This window comes from Chinchilla lanigera, unplaced genomic scaffold, assembly GCF_000276665.1.
Source record: "Chinchilla lanigera isolate Chin_1 unplaced genomic scaffold, ChiLan1.0 scaffold00051, whole genome shotgun sequence".
NCBI classification, from domain to species: Eukaryota; Metazoa; Chordata; class Mammalia; order Rodentia; family Chinchillidae; genus Chinchilla; species Chinchilla lanigera.
The window spans coordinates 3,975,597-3,996,208 of record NW_004955452.1 but is presented as its reverse complement, the minus strand read 5'-3'; the positions used below and the strand labels follow the sequence as shown (position 1 = coordinate 3,996,208).

The 20,612-nt window shown below is 53.2% G+C and overlaps 1 protein-coding gene across 1 annotated transcript; it reads left to right on the top strand.

Moving 5' to 3' along the window:
* The first annotated feature begins 3,399 nt into the window (after positions 1-3,399).
* Il22ra1 (interleukin 22 receptor, alpha 1) lies at positions 3,400-20,612 on the top strand. Its single transcript, XM_005394795.2, has 7 exons — positions 3,400-3,524; positions 7,098-7,230; positions 8,027-8,205; positions 9,599-9,774; positions 13,707-13,845; positions 17,747-17,868; positions 18,912-20,612. The coding sequence occupies exons 1-7, from the start codon at positions 3,482-3,484 to the stop codon at positions 19,857-19,859; spliced, it is 1,740 nt and encodes a 579-aa protein (XP_005394852.1). The 5' UTR covers positions 3,400-3,481; the 3' UTR covers positions 19,860-20,612.

Here is a 20,612-nt window from a genome sequence, read left to right as displayed (position 1 = left end):
AAGTTAAGTCCTAGCCAGTTCTCCTAGCACAATCAGTCAATCAGCAAACATCACCAAGTACCTGCTCTGTGCTACTGAGACCAGACACTGCAACACCAAGGTAAGCAAGTTACAGTCTCGTTCCCAGCGTCAGCAAAGTGGGGAAGCAGAAAATGCAGCTAAATACACACTGGGATATGGAAACACAGAGATGAGCTACCACACAGATAAGCAGCTCACACAGGGAAGACTTCCTGGAGGAAGTAATTTGGAGAAGGGATTTGAAGAATAAATAATAAAAGACGGGAAAAGGGAAGGAGAGGGTGATCTAAGCGGCAGGAACAGCTCATTCAAGGCTCATTCAGGTAAGACAATGGAAAGGGGTGCCGGAGAAATGTACGTGTTCCCGGCAGCCTGAGCTAGAGCAAGCAGGGCATATCTGCTGCCACCCATGTCTGACCTGTGAGTCCATGTTGGAGCCCTGGACTGTAGTCAGCTATATGAAGAGAAATACAGGGATGCTGCCTGCTCTCGGGACTCTGGGGTAGACAAGAAGCATCAAGTTTTAGAGACCAGAAAACGAAGTATCTAGGGAACAAATTTCTACCGTGGTCCACCTCCTCACCTTGAACACCTTTACCAGCTGAAAGCTTCCTGCCTCCCAGGCAGCCCATCCGGAAGCAGCCGCACCATCACAGGCAGAACTATTTCCTTCAAACCGAGAATCTGGCACCCCTGCCACGCCCCCTGCCAGCTCCCTGTCTGGAGGCAGTTACACCCCAAAGAATTGGGAGCATTCTCTACACTTCAGCCTCCCGTAGATTTGAAGAGGATGCTCATGTCTCACCTCACCCCAGCGCAGATCTCTCCCTTCCGTCTTGAGTGGGGAACATGACTGAAGAAGTATAGTGGACAAGGCCACATGCTGGACAGCACCGCAGCGCTGGAAAGAATTCTAAAGGGGGCTGCTCGGGGCGGGCGCTGTCAGGAGCAGACAGATTGCAGGAGGAGAAACCGTGGGGCGTGGCAGAAGGAGGGTTTGGCTAAGGGAGAGGAGATGGCATGGGGAGGGGGAGCAGCCCAGGCAAGGACACTTTGGGAATCTCTGTTTTGCCAGTCACCTTGCATTTCCTTAATATAAATTAATACATTTCCTATAAAAACTCCAGAAATGTGTGGATGAGCCAGAAGGGATAAAAATGGCCTATCCACCACCCCAAACAGCCCAACTGGTATGTTCGTAGATAGCCTCTGAGACCTGATTCTCCATGTGTGTAAGTTCTGTATGTGTTTCAACCAGCCGTGTGCTGTACCAGACCATGAGCTATTTCTCTCCAGCATTATTTTGAAGGCTGTATTTGTCTTGCTTTGAGTGGACAGACCCTCATTCACGCCACTAAACCCCAATTGTTGGACACATAGGCTATTCTTTCTCTTTAAACAAAAAAATCATGTAACATTACCAATGAATCTGGGTGCTCCCAAGTTCTTAACAATCCAGATGTCTCCCTTTCCACTCATTCCTGCATAACCATAGGGCCTCGTGACCACAGGCATCTCATTCTCCCATCAGGTTAGATGGGGCTGCAGCTTGTCCCTCGGTCAGCCGCCTTGGTCCAGAGCTGCCTCCTCTCGCTCTGGGGTCTCTTCGTGGCATTCTGTAACTTGCTCTGCTGGCTGTAGTCTCCCTGTACCACTGTGTCCCTCAAGTCCTCAAACACCCTACATCCATCATGGTCCCTCCAGGAACACGAAGATAGCTTGAGTCTTTCCAACCAAGGGACCTTAACACTGTAACCAGATGAAGGGAGAGTAAGGGTTCAGTCAGGACCAGGAAGCAGCCAGAGATTCACCACAGCAGGCAGCAGCTCCATCCTTCCAGCTAAATGGAGTCCATGTCACCTGAGCCCAGGATTGGCCGCTTGACGGGACTAGGAAGCAGCTTGGCTGGAGGGCCTGTTCCGCAGGAGCCAGAGCTCCAGATACTCAGCCATCACTGGAGATGCCGCCCACAACAGAGAATCCCCTGACTTCCTCCACCTTCCAACCTGCCTTGGGCTCCTGCTAGCTGGGAGCTGCTAACAACGGCATCTGGGAAATGTTATTTCCCAGGGTTATAGTAAACGACTGACACGGCGCCTGACTTACCTCCCCCAAAGCACAGGTTGGATTCGGCTGTTAGATCAAACAAACTTTAGCACAGATTTAGAGCTGGTAACCAGCAACTAGAACACAGAAAAAGAAAACTAAATCGGGGCTGGGGATTTAGCTCAGCAGCACAGCGCCTGCCTGGCAAGCACAAGGTCGTGAGTTGGATTCCTGGTACCGGAAAAAAAAAACAGAAAAAAAAAAAAAGAAAAAGAAAACTAAATCATAGAGCCCTGGATATTACAGGCCATTACGTCCAAAAAGCCAACCCCAGGGCTGGAGGTGTAGCTTGCCTAGCATGCGCAAGGCCCTGGGCTCTTCCCTAGCCCAGCAAAACAACAACCAAATTTTCCTACAGGATCGTTGGCCTGCTGTTACTCCGCTGGGCCAGCCAAACTCGCCCCAGGGGCTGAGTCCTTCCATCAAGTCCGCCCCAGCTTGAATCTAGGCCCTTTCAATCTTCTTCGCATCTCACCAAGAAGTAGTAAAACACTTCCCAAATACCCACCTACACCTTCATTACCAGGAAGTTCCTGGGCATCTCTGTAGACAGTCTTCATGGCAGAACTATGGGAAGCAGTATCCTTCATGGTCCCAAACCCAAGGCCCTGCCCTGAATTTTGCCCCTCTCTAGCACAGCAAAAGGAATCCCTGAAGTCTGAGATCTGGGTTTTTTTTTAACCTTTTGCTGATCCCAGCCCAAAAATTCACGCCAACAGTGCCTGGACCCCACCCCAGCAGCCTTGCCAGCAGGACGCTGTTCCCAAGCATGCTGTCCGGCCTGGGGTCAGCGCGTGGGCACCAGACACCCTGAATCTTCTACCGCTCCGACAAAGCCAAGCACTGAGAGTCAAAGCTTTGCTGCAAGGGGCACTGAGTTGATTGTATTTTTCCTCCCTTGTCCCTTTATTTTCTTCAAGGTAAATCCCGGGGAATGGAATTATTGGGACAAAAGATAGAGGCCCTTGGTGCAAGCTTTGACGCAGGGCCAGTTGCTCTCTGCTAAGCCCATCTATCATGGAGTCTTTGCCTTTCTGCCTCTCAGTGCCCTGATAAACTGCTGAAGAGTCTTGGGATGAATCAGCCACCGGACCAGATAAACAAGCCCGCCTGCCACGGTTGTTGTTCTCCCGCAGCCAGCGAGGGAACTCCCTTGGATCCCACCCAGGACGCGGAATTCCAGAGCACAGGGCCAGGCACCTTTGCACCCTGCCCCCACCGCCCGGCCCTGCCCTCCCCTCCTATCCCCGCCTTGCGCCGGGTGGAGCCAGTGCCAAGGCGGCAAGGTTTCGCAGCCTGCCCTCTGTGCAGGGCCCGAGTGGAGGCCCGGAAGGCCCCAGGCCTGGCCGGGCCAATGAAGACACTACTGACCATCCTAGCTGTCGGATCCCTGGCTGGTAAGTGCCCCGTCCTGCGGTCAGGTCCTCCTGACCCCAGGAGCCAGGATCAGGGTTGTCACCTCTTGCCCTGTGCAGCTCATCATGGCCAGTTTCATTTTCCTCCCTGCTTGGGCTGAACCAGGTGCGGGGCTTCCAGGGGGAGCAGGTGGCCAGCTTAGCGGTCTGGGAAGGGCTCAAGGGTGGGCACCATCCAACCCTGGCTTCTTACAGGGACTCGAGTGACCCTGGGATCAGAGGGTGCATAGCCAGCTGTCAGAGCTGGGGTGCTGGATGCCCACACCCCAACAGCTGGAGGATTGGCCTGGGGACTCGGACATGCCTTGGCCCCTCTCACCTCCTGGCCATGGTTTGCCAGCTGTTTCTGCTTCTGAGGGGAAGGGAGGTGGGATGGGCTGGTGGGAGCTACTGCTTCTCTCCTCTGGCGCCTGTGGCTGGATCGGAAGAGCATTTCCTCCCCGAGCGGCCCAGAAGGCTGCACGCAAGGGTCTTACGGCACAGGGGTCCTCTTGCAAACAGCACCACTGGCCATCCTTGTCAAATCCAATAAAGTGAACTTCTGGATTTAGCATGGTGGAGACTAGACGTGAGACCCCAGGGTACATCTCTGTTCTCCTGTCATGGAACCCAGGGTACTTTCTGAGGAAGCCAGAGCCCAACACTGATGAGAAAGGGGATGCTTAGCCTTTTGTTGGGGACAGGATAAAGCCCGTGAAGGGATGAGAGCTGCCCCGTCCATGCTGTCCCCAGCCAGGATTGATAGGACCGCATCTGTTTTTAGGCTGTGCTCTCGTGGCGTTGGCTGAGCAACCCCACACTCTGGGCCCGGGATGCCGGGGGGATTCGCTCCTTTCCCTACAGCCCCGGAGGCTCGAGCGTGTCCTCTCTGGTGGGAAGCCCTCGTGCACCAGGCCCTGTACGATGGGTTCCCGGGAAGCCACCCTGAGGAGGTGGTTCAGGGCCAGCTACATCCTCTGCAGACACAGCCCCTCAGCCTCGGTCTGGCGGAGCCCGGGTCATGTTGGACTGTTGCTATGTTTTTCCTTAGCTTCCCCACCAGTTGATAGATTATTTTTCCACACAAATGTGAAAACCTGCCTTTTAGAAAGTCTGCCAGACGGCCAGGCTCCACACAACACACATCTCCCAGGTTTCACAATGTAGACTTTCAACCAGGAAGTGTAGAAAACAACACAGGCAGGATAGATTTGGGGAGGGAAAGGAGCGAGTGGGCGGGAGGGGTTGGGGCCTCATTAGCTCCCGCTATCTCCTCAGAGAAAGGAGCCAGCCAAGGTCTGACCACTCACTTCTGGAAGCCAATTTCCACGCCTTCTTGTTAGGTGGTGCTAACTGCACCCCCGGCTCCCTTTCCCCGTGGGCCCAAGCCGCAGCCACCGGCCTCCCCTAGCCCTGACAGATGGCCTGCTTGGGACACGGATCCCAACCTGCGGCCTTTCCCACCGCAGCCACGCCTACCCAACCATCACCCTCCTGCCCTTGACCTTCCCTCACCGAAGCCACTCCTCAGTCTGTTTCCAAGCACACGCTCAGTTCTAGACCCAGCCCTGGATTCCAGGACCCCTCCCTCCAACTCGGCCCCCAGCTCTGCCCGGACTGGGACCCAAGCAGGAAGTCAGGCGTACGATGGGGCACAGCAGCACAGCCATCATCATACCGGGGATAGGCAGTGAGATCCTCCACATATGCCCACCCAAGACCCCATCCCAGGACCCTGGGATCCTAGAAGATAAAGGTTTCCACCGCTGGGCCGGACAGACCCAGCTTCAGAGAGGAGGGGGCTTCCCAGTAGCCAGAGATCTGCGGTGGCACGGGACTGACTCCCTGTCCTTCCCCGCCTCACAGCTGCCTCCCTGAGCCGCTGCAGTCCTCTTGCAGACACTGTCTGCAGACTTGGAGTGTGGCAATCAATAACTGTCCAGCCCCTCACCTACTGGCCCCAGCCAGCAACCTTTCCCGGGGTTCTCCAGGGTCACGGGTGAGTCCAGCGTGGACACAGCAGACCCAGGTACACGGGCCTCGAGGCCTTGACTCCACCGTGTCTGCACCTGTCTACTTCCCAGGCCGCCCTGCGCATGCTCAGAGCCAGCGACCAACCCGGCCGCCATCCTCCTGCCCCTCTTCCTCTCCCCCACCAGGCATGGAGGGCCACGGGGCTCTCTGTAAGTCAAGGGTTCCTCACTGACAGCACAGGGTCCCCGCCCCCCACCCCTGCTGGGTGCCAACTTTGCTGCCCTCCTTCGTCAGGAGCAGCAATAAGCAGAGCAGAGGACTGGATGTAGATGCCTTTTTAAAATTTCTTTATTTTTTGGCTTTAGGGGCTGAACCCAGGGCCTCGTGCATGTTCTAAGCACACTCTCTGCCCCTGAGCTCCCCACTTACCCCAGCTGTGTGTGCCTCTCTCCCTTCTACCCTCCCTAGACTGGGCCCTTTACTAGGGCCTCAGGCTAACAAAGCCCCAACCCAGCCTCCTGCACGGGGGGTCTCCCCTCCCTGTCCTCCCATCTTGGACTCAGCACACACTGAGCTGTTATGGTCTGAGCACCTTCCCAGACCTTGCCCCAGGTGTCGCCACCCCGTGGTGACCGGCAGCTCTGTCACTGCCTACTCTGACCCTGGGCAACATTTCTGTGAGTCTTAGTTTTTCTCATCTGCAAAATGGGGACAGCAGTAGAAGCCGATCTCATCAGACTGTCAGGGGGATTCCATGAAGCAACAGGCTTGGGCCTGACACAGCCTTCATAAACATCAGCCACTGCTCTTGTCATTCTTGTCAGTCACTAGGCAGGGCAAATTATGTCCACCTCAGATATAAGGAAATTGAAATTCTAATAGTTTAAACAACTTCCTGGGCTGGGTGCATAGCTCAGCGGTATACCAGTTGCCAGTGTGTGTGAGGCCCTAAGTTCAAGCCCCAGAGACACACATACAAAAAAAGTTAAACAGAGCTACCTAACAATTCCATTCAGTTGTATGCCCAAGAAATGCTTTTTGGTACCAGGAATTGAATTCAGGACCTTGTGCTTGCCAGGCAGGTGCTGCACCACTGAGCTATATCCCCGGCTGCCCAAAGAAATTAAAAATAGATGTCCACATAAAAATTCCTGCACAAATCTTCACGGCAGTGTTATTTAAAATAGTCAAAAAGTAGAAACAAACAAAAAAAGTAGAAACATCCCAAAAGTCCACCAACTGATGAATGGATAAATAAAATGTGGTCTGTCCACACCATAGAATATTTCTCAGCCATAAGAAAAGGCCACAAGTGCTGATTTATGCTCACATACGGTTGAACTTTGACAGTATTAAGCTGAGTAGAAAAAGCCACAAAGTCCCAGTACAGGAAGAGTCCACAAGAGGCAAATGCAGAGAGACAGAAGAGAGACTTGGCGATGCTAGGGACCGGGTAGGGGGAGAACAGGGATTGGCCACAGTGGCTTTTGTGGGCGATGGAAGTGATCCTGAATGGATGCTAGCAATGGCGGCACCCTCTTTGGGTGGCTGGGGCCGGGGTCCAGGAGCCCACCCACTTACCCTCTTCCCTCTCTCCTACAGCTCACATTGCAGAGGACTCCTCCGAGCTGCTTCAGCACGTGAAATTCCAGTCCAGCAACTTTGAAAACATCCTGACGTGGGAGAGTGAGCCGGAGAGCATCCCCGGCATGGTCTACAGTGTGGAGTATAAGACGTAGGCCTCCCACTTCCCCCACCCCCACCCCTCAGACACCACCCTGCAGCCAGTCCCACCCCAACATCCCGGTGCCCACAGAGCTCTGCTCCTTCCCGTTTCTTTTGCAGAGGGAAGGTAAAAGGGTGGTTATTTCTACAGGTTCTGCCTGGGGAAAATGACTGTCTTCATCGTACTGTGTCAGGTGGATGAAATGAAATGAAGTCCTTAGTAGTTGTGCCTGACAAATAAGCAGCTACCAGCAATTGTTCTGTCATTATTGGCGGGAGAAGGTGAACAAAAGCTGTGCCCACCACCCAAACCTGTGCGCCCGTCCAGCTCTCTCTCTTCCCGTGCAGCCAGGGAGGAGGATAAACAGAGGCCCTGAAATCTGCAATCCGAGGTCCCATTCCTGGTCCTGCTTCTTTGTCCTATGACAAGTCTCTTGCTCTCTCTGAGCCTCAATTTCTCCATCTGTGAAATGGGGATAATAGGGTTTGCCTTAAGCCTTACGGTGACAGTGAGCCTGTAATGTGGATTCAGACTGGCTGGATTTGAATCCAGGTCACTGCATGTACACTTCAAAAGCGTGGGCACATTTTACTCCTCTGAGCTTCAGCTTCCTTATTTGAAAAAGAGGGAAGATAATACACACACCTGAGGGGTCATTGTGAGAACTGCCTGAGATCATGTACATAAAACCCCGGGGACACAGAAGGTGCTAAGTAAATATTAGACATCATTATCATCATTAATAAACCACTGGCCTAATGGGGGCCATTCACTAATGCCGTGCGGGCCGCTCCCTCGCCCCCAGGTACGGAGAGACACAATGGCTGGCAAAGGCGGGCTGCCAGCAGATCACCCGGAAGTCCTGCAACCTGACTGTGGAAACGGGCAACCTCACTGAGCTCTACTATGCCAGGGTCACGGCCGTCACCCCCGGAGGCCGGTCGACCACCAAGAGGACCGAACGGTTCAACTCGCGACAACACAGTGAGTCGGCCCCAGTAGCCCCAGGGTCTGCACCGTGGATTCAAACAAACGGGAAGAAAAATATCTGAAGCATGGTTGGCTCTGTACAAAACACATACACACTTCTTTCCTCAATGGAAATACAATGTAACAACTCTACACAGGCCACTGACATTGTATCGGGTATTCTGAGTCATCCAGAAGTGACAGAAAGTGTGTGGGAGGACGTGTGTAGCCATAGTCAACTACTGGGCAATTTGATATAAGGGACTTGAATACTTACAGATTTTGGTGTCTGCATGGCACCCGGGAACCACTCCCCAGGGATGGGGAGGGACCATTGTCCCCTGTTCATTGTCCTTGTAACGCACACGGCAGTTGGTAAGTGAGGCTCACCAACTGACTTTACAGCCACATGTGATTTAAAAAGAAAAAGAGAAAGAAGTTTCCTGGGCTTTTTTCTTGGCTTGTTCAGTTAAGTCATGCTAAAGATAGGAAATATGGAAAACATAGGTATATGCAAAGAAAAATAAATGTCACCCCAAGTGACCTGAGCATTCAGAGCCACAGTTACCAGCAACCCTATTTGCTTTCTGTCATCTCGTGGTATTTTCCTGCTTTTGCGGTTTTGCTTTCTATGATGGTAGCGTGAAATTTGTCCGTGTCATTAGATGTTTACCCACAAGATGCTGTTTCACAGAAAGATGACTCATTCTTTGGAGGCACGATCATTTATTTACCTGGTTGGCCTTTTGAGGACATTTAGCTCCATTTTTCAACTTTATAAACGGCACCAAAGTGAGCATTCTTCTTGCTCAGATGTTTCAAATCTTGGGAGTCAATGGACCTCCCGAAGGGACTTTGATAAATTAAGTATAGGGTGAATGGGGTTCATGAACCCCTGGAAGTGGCTGCAAGATTTTTGTATTTTGGAGACAAGACGACCCATAGCATTCGTCTCAGGGGGCTCTAAACCAGTGAAGGTCATTCGGTTAATTTGGAAAATTCTACCTTCAGAGAGGCTGAAGTCCAGTGCCTGCCCTTGGAGCTGGCCCCGCCCCCCACCGTGTTGTTTAGGGTGTGAAGCTGTCACCCCAAAGCTGTCACTGCCAAGAGGGTGTTCCAGGCAGGCTTGAGGTGGGGACTCAGGGGCTAGGATGGATGAGGGCAGAGCCAGGGGTGCAAGGGCGTGACCCCACGCCCATGGTTGTCCCTTCCTCAGCCTTTCCCTCAGACACCACCCACATGCAGGACTTTGCTCCCTTTACCCATTGGTTTAGCTGATGCCTTCAGATCATTCTGGGCGTGGGACGGGAGAGGAGAGGGGAGCAGTCATTCCTCAGCCTCTAGGCAGCCTCAGACCCCGCCAGGCAATTCTGACTTTTTCTTCTCTCTTCTCTCTCCCTTTTTTCAGCTACCATCAGACCGCCAGATGTGACTTGTATCCCCACAGTGAGATCCATTCGGATGACTATCCATCCCACCCTCACCCCTGTGCACTCCGGAGATGGCCACCGGCTAACCTTGGAGGAGATTTTCCAAGACCTATTCTACCACTTGGAGCTCCACGTCAACGGCACCTACCAAATGGTAAGTGTATGTTGCACCCTGGCCTTTCTTTATCTAGGGAACCCCATCTCTGCTCCCCACCCCAAATTTTTATGTTTGCCTTCTAAATTGTAAAAAATGTCTGCTAAAATTGTAGAAAACAACCTCTATGAACACCCTCGGGAGTTCTTTTTACAAAATGCTGGAGATGATTCTACTGCTGCAATCCTTTTTGCTGGTTTTCCGCTGTTTGCAGGAATCTGTACAGGGTGTGTTTTAAGGTCAGTCACAAGGAAAGGTGAAAGATAAGGGCACACATTGTCACGTGCTGTGCATAGATTTTGTTTTCAGGAAATACGTGGTATGTTCCCCCAGCATGTGCCACCAATTCACATTAGATCGAATGAATATTTATTTCCAACTCTTATTCCCTCTTTCAAGGAGCTTATACCCTAATCTAATGAGTGGGGAGGAAGTTGAAACAAGAATTCAAACAGCTACAGGTAGAGGGAAATAAGGATATTGTAAGATGAGAGAAATAAGGATATTGTCAGAGCCAGGCATGGTGGCGCACACCTGTAATCCCAGCACTTGGGAGGCTGAGGCAGGAGGATCGTTGCAAGTTCAAGACCAGCCTGGGCTACAAAGTGAGCTCAAGGCCAGCCTGAACTGCACAGTGAGACCCCGTCTCAAAAACGACCAAAAAAAACAAAAAAAAAGGATATTGTCAGATGGGGTAGGGTGTCAGATCAGTAGAATCTAAGGCGTCCAGAAAATCTTCAGGTGCCCATACCAGTTTCTGAGTTTTGCCAGGTAATATCTACAAGTACATATCATTTAATGTTTAGTACAGCTCTGTGAAGCAGGAGTTGCTATCCCCATTTTCCAGATGAGAAAACAAAGTTTCAGAGAGGGTAAGTCACTTGGGCGAGATTGTTCTACAAACAGTAGCTAGACAGGATTCATATCCAGTCGGATTGCCCCCTCACACACACCCCACCTACACTGTCCCCACCGTGACCAGACAGAGAAGCAGGAAAACTTAGGGATTTTGGAGAAGATAAAACTATTCCCAGCTGGGCGTGGTGGTGCATGCCTGTAATCCCAGCACTCGGGAGGCTGAAGCAGGAGGATCATTGCAAGTTTGAGGCCAGCCTGGGCTACAAAGTGAGCTCAAGGCCAACTTGAATTGCATAGTGAGACTGTGTTTCAGAAAGACAGAACTATTCCCATTTGGCTGATTGTGGAGATTATAAAGCAATTTCTCAAAACATGGTCCCAGATAACTGGCATCAGAATCTCTTCTGGCACTAACGTGCAGATCCTTGGACCTCTGCTGCTCAGCCCAATCACATGACTGCAGCTGCATCCATGGGGTCTGAATTTCAGTGAACACCCAGTGCTTCTTCCTCACTGTGAAGTCTGAGATCCAAGGCAGAGGCACCATGGGAGAGAAGCTTGAGCAGACCAGCTCCTTCCATGCTGTAGAGCTGAGGACGGTGGGGGGAGGAGGTTTCATTTATTTCAGAAGTCAAGGAGAGCAATTAGAGGTTATTGAGTTGGAAGAGTCCTTATCAGTGCTGTTACTGATAGATATTGGAGCTTGACTAAAGATTTTATTATTACTGATGTCTAACTTAATTCAGTTTGTGGTCAGAGAACACACTCTGCCTGGTATCAGTCCTTTAAATTTATTAGGATTTGTTTTATGGCCAGCATGCAGCCTGTCTTGGTGAATGCTCCCCGTGCTCCTGAAAAGAACGTGTATTTGTGGTTGCTTGGTGGTGTGCAGTATCAGTATCAGTTAGGTAAGGGGGATTATTAGTGTCATGAGGAGCTTGTTTCTCTCTTGGCTTGGAGAGGGACCTGTGGTTCTCTGAGCAGCTCAGAGTGTTAAAGTTTCCAGCTATGAGGTGGTTTGCCTAGCTTTTCCTCTTTAATTTTTTGCATTTTTCTTTCATGTGTTTTGAAACTCTATTATTAGACATATGTATTTATGATTGTTATGTCCTGATAAACTGGCCACTGGATCACATGAAGTGCCCCTTTTTACCTTTAGTTAAACTCTTTGTATTAAAATCTACCTGTGTTTTTCTATTTAAAGTGCACCTCTTATGGGAATCTAAGTCCTGGCCCTTTAATGGAAGATGTCTCGATGGTTTAAGGCAGTTAAATCGAGAAGATTTGAGAGGGAATTTGTCAAAGGTGGTTTTTACACTTGGGCTTGGGGCAGATAGCAAAAGAATGATGCTCTTAGCAGAGTCAGAAAATCTGAACCTGTGTGGGTATGGGACAGGGCAGATCCCAGCCAGGAGGTCTGCGTGTTTGACACATGGAGTAAGCACTGCCCACACAGCGATACTGCACAGGGAACTGGCAGTGCCCATCAGAAACTCTAGACCTTCCGGGAATGTCGTGGGAGTTTTCCCCACATTGGTGGTCATAGAAGCCACGGAAGCAGATGATGTCGCTAAGTGACCACAGAATATGAAAAAGAAGAAAAAGTGCATGAAGGTTAACCTCCCATCATGTGGCTGAGGGGCTAAGCCAGGGAAGAGGCATGAGAGGGGCAGGAGCAGAGCCAGGGAGATGGGAGAGGAGAGGAGAGGAGAGGAGAGGAGACGAGACGAGACGAGACGAGACGAGACGAGACGAGAGAGAGGAGAGAGAGGGAAGAGAGGAGAGACAGGAGAGAGAGGAGAGGAGAGAGAGGAGAGGAGAGAGAGGAGAGAGAGGAGAGGAGAGAGAGGAGAGGAGTTAAAGGTGGAAGAGGTCAGAGATCAGAGGCTCACAGGAAGGTGAGCACTGAAAACCAAGGCTGCAGAGGGAGCATCAGAGACGGAGGAGGAGCCGGCTGTGGTGGCGCACGTCTGTAATCACAGCATTCATGAGGCTGAGGCAGGAGGATCGTTGCAAGTTTGAGACTAGCCTGGGCTACAAAGTGAGCTCAAGGTCAGGTGAACTAGCAAGACCCTGTCTCAAAAAAGACAAAAAAAAAAAAACGGAGACAGAAGAGCAGGGTCTTCCCACAGCAAGCCAAGTGACCAGAGGGACAGGGACCACATGCACAGACCCCAAGGAGCCAGGCCGGCTATGGAGACAGACGCATGTGGAAGGGAGCTGGGGACCGGGATTTTGTCCCGTAAACACAGGCCAGGCCATCCGAGGACCTGGGATAGAGAAACATCCTAATTCTACCCATTTTCTATAGAGGTCACAGTGGCGCCAAGGTGAATGCGAAAGCAGGCAGGGGCCAACCCAGAGACAATGACCAGTAAGGAGGCCACAGCAAGAGTCTGGGCTGAGGCCCACTTCCCGGGGAAGGCAAGGGGCAGGCAGGAGTGGGATGGAAGTGTTCAAACGGCTTTTCCTTTTGCCTTTGCTTTTGCTTTTGCTTTTGCTTTCCTTTCCTTTCTCTTCCTTTTTCTTTTCTTTTCTTCTTCTCTTTTTTTTTGTTCCAGTACTGGGGATTGAAGCCAAGGCCTTCTCACTGAACTCCATCCCCAACCCTTTTTGCTTTTTGAGATAAGTTCTCACTAAACTACCTATACTGTGATTGTCCTTCCTCAGCCTCCGAGGTAGCCAGGACTACAGACCGGTGCCAGCACAGCCTGCTTCAAAGGACTTCTGATGTCTGCTAAGGAGGGAGGAGGAAAGAAGGAAGACAGGAAGGAGGGCAGGGGTGGCCGGGCCAGTGACCGGGGAAGCAGCAGCTACAGTACCATCTCTAGGCTGCTTACGAAGTGCAGTGCTAAGCAAAAGATCCAGGCAGCATGCAGGCCGATTGGATTGGCAGATAAAGGAGGTCAGAGAATGGAATGAAGCGCTACAGGCTGATCTGCTGGTTCTAGTCTGGACAGCCAGTGTGACCCTTTTCCTAAGGGCAGCAGCTCAGGAGAAGGAGTGAGGGCTGGTGTGGGCTCCGCCCGGGACTGGCCTGGAAGACCATCACTTTGACCCTCTGTCCAATTCAGCATCTTGGAGGGAAGCAGCACGAATACGAGTTCTCTGGCCTGACCCCTGACACGGAATTTCTTGGGAGCATCGCGATTTTGGTTCCAACCTGGTCCAAGGAGAGCGCCCCCTACGTGTGCCGAGTGACGACACTGCCAGGTGAGTCGCTGGAGTGGGGGAGCCCCTTGGGGAATGGGAAGCCTGCTGGTCCCTCCCTCTGCCCAAGGTGAGGCTCAGCAGTGTGCTGAAAAGCCAGGCAGGGTTATCGGTGTATATTAAGACTGATCTTTGTTTATCATAACCACGGTAGCAGATGGCTAGTCTTAGAAAAGGTTTAATCCCCACCCTCACACTCCGTCTGAATTTCCTCTCTCTGGCCAGTATTGTGTATACCCTGGCAAAGTAAACTCACCTTAATATTAACCCAAGTGATATATATGGGGGAAAAGTGGTGCTGGGAAGCTACTTGTGGCAGAGGGTAGAACGTAGAAGATAGCAGGATCCCATGATGCCTTCCAAAGACAAAGAATAATGTGATAACGATTACTCGCTTCACTGCATGGCTAACCAGACACCAGGTATCACTAAGCACAAGCCTCCTGAGCAGTGTGTGAGGCGGGTATTACCATTCTCCTTTTACCAAACAGGAAACTGAAGTTCAGAGAGATTAAGTAACTTGCTCAAGGTCATACAGGTGGTGAGGGATAGAACAAGGCCCAGTTCTGGAGATTGTTCTCACTACTGCACTACACAGAAATGAAATTCACTCTCATCATAAGCATCTGGTTTTTGCTGTTGTTGTTGTTTTGGTTTTTGGATTTTCTTGTTTTGTTTTGTTTTGTTTTGTTTCTGGCAGTGCTGGGTATCGAACCCAGGGCCTTCCATTGAGCTGAATCTCCAGCCTTTTTTATTTTATAATTTTTATTTCGAGACAGGCTCTTGCCAAATTGACCAGGCAAAGACTCAAACTTGTGATTTTGTTGGGCGTGGTGGCGTGTGCCTGTAATCCCAGCCCTGGGCAGGCTGAGGCACGAGGATCGCCAAGAGTTCGAGGCTAGCCTGGGCTACGCGGTAAATTCAAGTTCAGCCTGAGCTAGTGAGACCCTGTTGCAAACAAAAATAAGAACAAAAAAACCTTAGGATCTTCCAGCCTCGGCCCCTTAGAATACTGGGATTACAGGTGTGTACCACCATGCCCAGCTTCTGATCTTTTTATTAGTGTTTTTTTTCCTAGGCAAGTAGAAATATCACAGTTCCTCATACTGCAAGAGTAGAGCATGGACCCAACAGCAACAAATTGGATGGATTGGGAAGAACAGTCTCTACTTTTTTTGTTTTGTTTTATTTTTTGTCTTTTTGAGACAGGGTTTCGCTATGCAGTTCAGGCTGGCCTTGAGCTCACTTTGTAGCCCAGGCTGGCCTCAAACTCGCAACGATCCTCCTGCTCATCCTCCCAAGTCCTGGGATTATAGGCATGCGCCACCACGCCCAGCAACAGTCTCTACCTTTGCCATCATGTTCAGATGAGCGTCTGTGTGTGATTTCTGCCCCGACATAAAATAGGGTTTAGTTGGGAGCTGGAAAAGGCACATGGCCCTGGGGGTGGCAGGGGGGTGGTGACTGGGTCCCCTTCTTGGCTTTATGTGGAAGCTCAATTTATCAGCACCCCAAGTGTCCACCAAATGCCAGAGCCACCCCAGCAGAGATCTGCCTGAATAGAGTGGACCAGGTCACTTTTGGGCATCCTTCCTGGGCAAGGCCAGGGAGACTGGGGTAGAACCGGGCCAGGGGGAACTAGAGAATGGAAATGGGCCTATCAGGCACCCAGCGGGCTGCGCATGCGTGGCTCGTGACTCCCCTGAATTTAGCAGATAAACCTCGCCCTGTGTCTGACAACCTGCAGACCCTGCACATGTACCCTCCCGGGGCCTTTCCTCCCATGACCTCACCCGTGCTGTGACATCATCTTTTCTAAGACCATAGCTGCTTTTATATAAATCACACTTCCTGACAGGTATCTTTTATGGATCTAGAGACGATACCTTATCCTTCAAAATAAAATACATTAAAAACAATTCCTACCACTTATGAATTACTACTCTGTGTCACATCCTTTACATCTATTCTGCAACCTTTTTATTACATACATTATTTATCTTTAAAACAGTCCTGCACATTGGCTTGTATTAGCCCCATTTATAGAGGTGGAGCCCTGGCTCAAAGAGGTTAAGTAGCTTGTCCAGGACCATGGGGCTGGTCAGCTGGGTCTGCAGCCTGGGCTCTAACCTCCTCTTTGCAGCTTGGCTTCTAGCCAGTCCCTCCAACTGCACACTTATTCCTCTTGCTTCCATGTTGGAGTGATACATCCTGCCCCTGCCCCTGTGCCCTGGAGCCTGCCTTACCCCAGAGCCCAGAATCCCCCCTTGATTTCCGTTTGGGATGTCCAGAGGGTCACAGAGCACTGTACCAGCATCTTGGCACTGGAAATAGATCACAGGGTCCTCTCACCCATATTGTTATCTTATGAGTACAGATGAGGAAACTGAGACATGATTAAGGCCTGTCTGTGAGGAGGAGATTTGGAGTTGTACATGTTAATCCTGGCTGCTCCACTGAGAAGCTGTGTGATCACACCCAAGTCACTTAACCTCTCTGAGACTCAGCCTTGTGCTCTGTAAGAAAGGAGCATCCTTCTCCTCTGGCGTGGTTTTGAGGATTTGCCGGGATGACACAGGCGGGGCACCACGCGCACTGCATGGCTTGTAGGATGTGTTGCCTTGGTAACTGGTACTGATAAAGAGGAGACCAGAGAGGGCCGTGTGGCAGGGAGAATGCTCAGCACATGAATGGCTCAGCTAAGCCTCTAGTGCTGCTCATTCCTTACCCCAGGCTCCAGTTTTATTACTCCATCCCGCCACCCTCTGGGCAAAATGGCAAGTGGAAAGTGCCTCAAGCCAGGGAATGTCCCAAGTCCCCATCCCATTCCCATGTAAGAATCAGCAGTTTGCCACCAACGTTAGGCAGGTTGTGTAGAAACAGGGTGTCCTGTGACGATGGGCAGCTGACCCGGAGAGGACCGGGGGAGGAGGAAGGAGGAGGCTCGGAGTAGAGGCTCAGAGATTCTGGGCGTTCACGGGAAGGGCTGAGTCCGTGGAGCTGGTGACCAGCTGCCACGCTGAGGCCACACAGGGTCAGGAAGAGGAGGGAGACTTGGACACTCAGGACCCCTGGGCGATGCCATCTCAGTTTTACCGAAACCTCTCCCTGCCACCTCCGCCGGCCCATTCACAAATCCTGCTCGGGCTGCTGCCCGGAGATGTCACTCAAAGACCTGAAGGCGCCCATCACAACACGCTGGGAAGCGGGGGAGAGCCTCTGGCCCTGGAGCCCAGCCCTCCCCTTCCTTCCCTTTTAGAAGGGACAGCACTTACAGCCCCTTCCTAGGCAAGACCCTCCCCGACACCCAGGCCTTTGCAGAGGAGGCAGAGAGGAGGCAGAGAGGAGGCAGAGAGGACAAGCAAGCTGTTACTTCTCCCCCAATCTGCCTGCCTTAGACAGAGGCAGGAGGGGCTCTGCCTTGCGCCCTGCCCTCCAGAAGGCTCTGCTCTGGCCTCCCCCACCATGCCCCTCCCCACAAGTTCAAGGGCCCACACAGCAAAGGGGCAGGTCCATCTGGACCCTGCAGCCTCCCTTCGGGACCAGATTCTGAGTACTGGGACCCTGAAGCCCCCTGCGCCTGTGGCCCAAGCCTGTGTTCTGTCTAGACAGACCTCTGCCTTGGGTCCTTCCTCATTCAGGAAGATGCTGACTGAAATGCAGACCCTTGGCCCACAGGGGACCTACTGGTGGCCCTTCGCAGAGGCCTGAATGAGTCTGGCACGTGAGCGGAGGTCCTGGCAGTGGGGACGGAACCATGCCGGATGGGGGCCAGCAGGCGGTTTTCCCTGCACCTCCACGTTTGAGGGAGCAGAGGGCCCAGGCCCCGCTCCTCGGCTGAGAGGCTCTCCAGCACCGTCGCCGGGACAGGGCCCAGTCTCACACTGCCTCCCCTTCCTCCCAGACCGGACGTGGACCTACTCCTTCTCGGGCGCCGCACTCTTCTTCCTGGGCATCCTTGTCACCGTGCTTTGCTACCTGAGCTACCGATATATCACCAAGCCGCCTGTGCCCCCTGACTCCCTGGTAAGTCATCCTGCCTGGGCAGGAGGGAGAGGGCCAGGGAGGACCTCAAGCTCCAGGGAGGAGGGGGTCCCCGGCTTCTCCCCAGAGTGAAGGGTTCTCTACACAAAGCAGGTTAGGTCTCCAGGTCTCCTGTTGGAATTCTTGGTCCAGCCCAGTATTGCCGACAATGGTGACCAGCAGAGGGGCAGGTGGCCAGGAACGGTGGACACAGAACTGAAAAGCCACACGGCCCAAGTGCGTCCACGCAGGGTGGGTAGCAGCACCCGAGTGACAGCTAGGGGATTGCAGGCCAGGTCTTGTTCCAGCTTCATGTTTAGTCAAGAAAAGTCAGAATTTCAGTTTGTAATGTGAAATCTCCCAAGTTTCAGACATCAGCAACTAAATTTAAACTGCACCTGCCTGTGCGAACCACCTGGGTCCAGCCACGGCCTCTCCGGCTGCCCAGCCAGCTCTCTGCTCTTGGCAGCCCTCAGCCACCTGGAGCTAACTGTCCGCCCCCCTCCAAGGGACGGGAGTTCTGAAGGCGCTTTGCTTAATGTCACATGCGCACGAGCCGTGTCTTCAACTCCCCTAGAGTCCCCTGCTGCACTACCCTCTCCCATCCTGACCCCTGCATCAGGCCCTCCGGGGGCCCATGAGCCGCACAACACCCCCACATCTGGGTCACCAGCTTCCTAGGTTATCTGCCTCCTAGGGAAACCAGCGCCTAAATCTGTCTCCCGGAGAGAACACAAATGTAGATATGGCGCTCGGACAAAGGCCTAGAGCCCCGCCCCTCTTTGAGGCACTCACTGAGGCGCAGGGAGGAGGTGGGGCCCGTGCATTGCTTACCTGCTTATTTATTTTTGCTGTGATGGGGATGGGGCCCAGGCACTCAAGCGTGCTGGGTAATGCCACTGAGCCACATGCAGCCCAGGCCCAGGCCCAGGCCCAGGCACCGGACTCCTCTTGCCTCCCCAGGGAGGACCCCACCCACTCACAGCTCCCACCACGCGGAGCTCAGACTGCATGCTCAGAGTGTGGTTGTTGTCGTCCTTGCACAGAATGTCCAGCGAGTGCTGACTTTCCAGCCGCTGCGCTTCATCCAGGAGCACGTGTTGATCCCCGCCTTGGACCTCCACAGCCCCAGCAGCCTGGCCCAGCCCCTGCAGTACACCCCGGTCTTCGTCTCCGCTCCCAGAGAGCCGCCAGCAGCCGCACCGCTGTGCAGCCCACCTGAGCTGGCCTACTTAGGGCACTCGGACATCTCCATCCTGCGGGCTGCCGGTGTGCCCCCTCCCCAGACGCTCCCTCTGCCGCCGTCCTACGCCCCGAAAGCAGCCCCCGAGGTCGGGCCCCCCTCCTACACTCCACAAGTGGCCCCGGATGTCAAAGCCCTACTCAACACTCCGCAGGCTGTCTCCCCGGATCAGCCTCCCTCCTGCGCTCCACAGGCCAGTGACGGAGGACCTGTTTCCTATGGGGTGTGCCTGGAAAGCTGTGGCACAGATTCCGCTCCGGGGACACCCCCCAGCCCCCAGCTTCTCAGGCAGGAAGGTCAGCCCCAGAAAGAGGCACCCGTGGGAAGCTGTGTCCCAGGTGACTTCTCTCTGCAGAGAGTGACCTCTGTGACCGTGGAGGAACTCCAAGAGGCAAAGCTGTTCCCTTCGCCCATGGGGACCTGTACAGACAGAGAACTGGACCTGCTACACAGTGTGGAGCCAGAGAGCCCACCGTACCTACAAGGCCCGCTCTCACTCCTTTCGTCTGTGCAGATCGAAGGCCAGCCGGTGTCCCTCCCTTTGCACCCTCCCTCCCTCTGCTGCTCCCCCTCTGAGCAGGAGCCACATCCCTGGGGGCTGCTGGACTCCCTTGTGTGTCCCCAGGATGAGGTTCTGGTGTCCGAGGCTGAGGCCCTGAGCTCAGGCCCTGGGGCCTTGGAGCTGGAGCCGTCCACGGAGCTGGACTCTCTTTTCCAAGGCTTGGCCCTCACCGTGCAGTGGGAGTCCTGAGAGGAACAGGGCTGGCCTGGGCTTCCTCCAGTCCCCACGGGGATCTCCTCCTGGGCTGGCAACCTCCTCCCCAACCATGCCACACATTCTGCAGCCGGCCCATATGGGAGACCAGGGGAAGAGCCAGAGGAAGGGGGACGCGGGCCCGCCATGGGCGAGCTCCCTGTCAGAGCCGAAAGGCGTGAAGAGGACTCCAGCTGGAGGAGCTCCGGGAAGATGAGTGACAAGCACACATGATATGAGCGCTCAGAACCTGGCAGTTGGGACAGTCAGGGCACAGGGAGGCACTGCAGGCAAACCCCTGGAGACCCAGGGCCCCAGCTCTGAGGACACTGAGCTCTGGGCTGGCAGAGAGCCTGACCTCATTCCTGTCCCATTTCATAACCCAACTCAGCAGAGAGTGAGGCATCTGCCCAAGGTGGGAGAAGGAGCCTGCAGTGGCAGGCTGGGCGGAACCAGAGCAACCTGTCCCCTTCTGCCAAGGCCAGAGGCAGCCCAGTGTCAAGACTGCTGGGAGGGATACAGCTGGGGCTTGTTCTGCACCAGGTCCTGCGCCTGAGGTGGTACCATTCCAGCTTCTGTCTGCAGGGAATGCAGTCCAGGGAGCCAGCCACATAAGCCTTTCCTTCAGGCAGGAGTTTCCAACTTTATTCTGAGACCTGGATTGGAAAGGAGCACAGAGCCGGCCGTGGTGGCACATGCCTGTAATCCCAGCACTGTGGGAGGCTGAAGCAGGAGGATTGCAACTTTGAG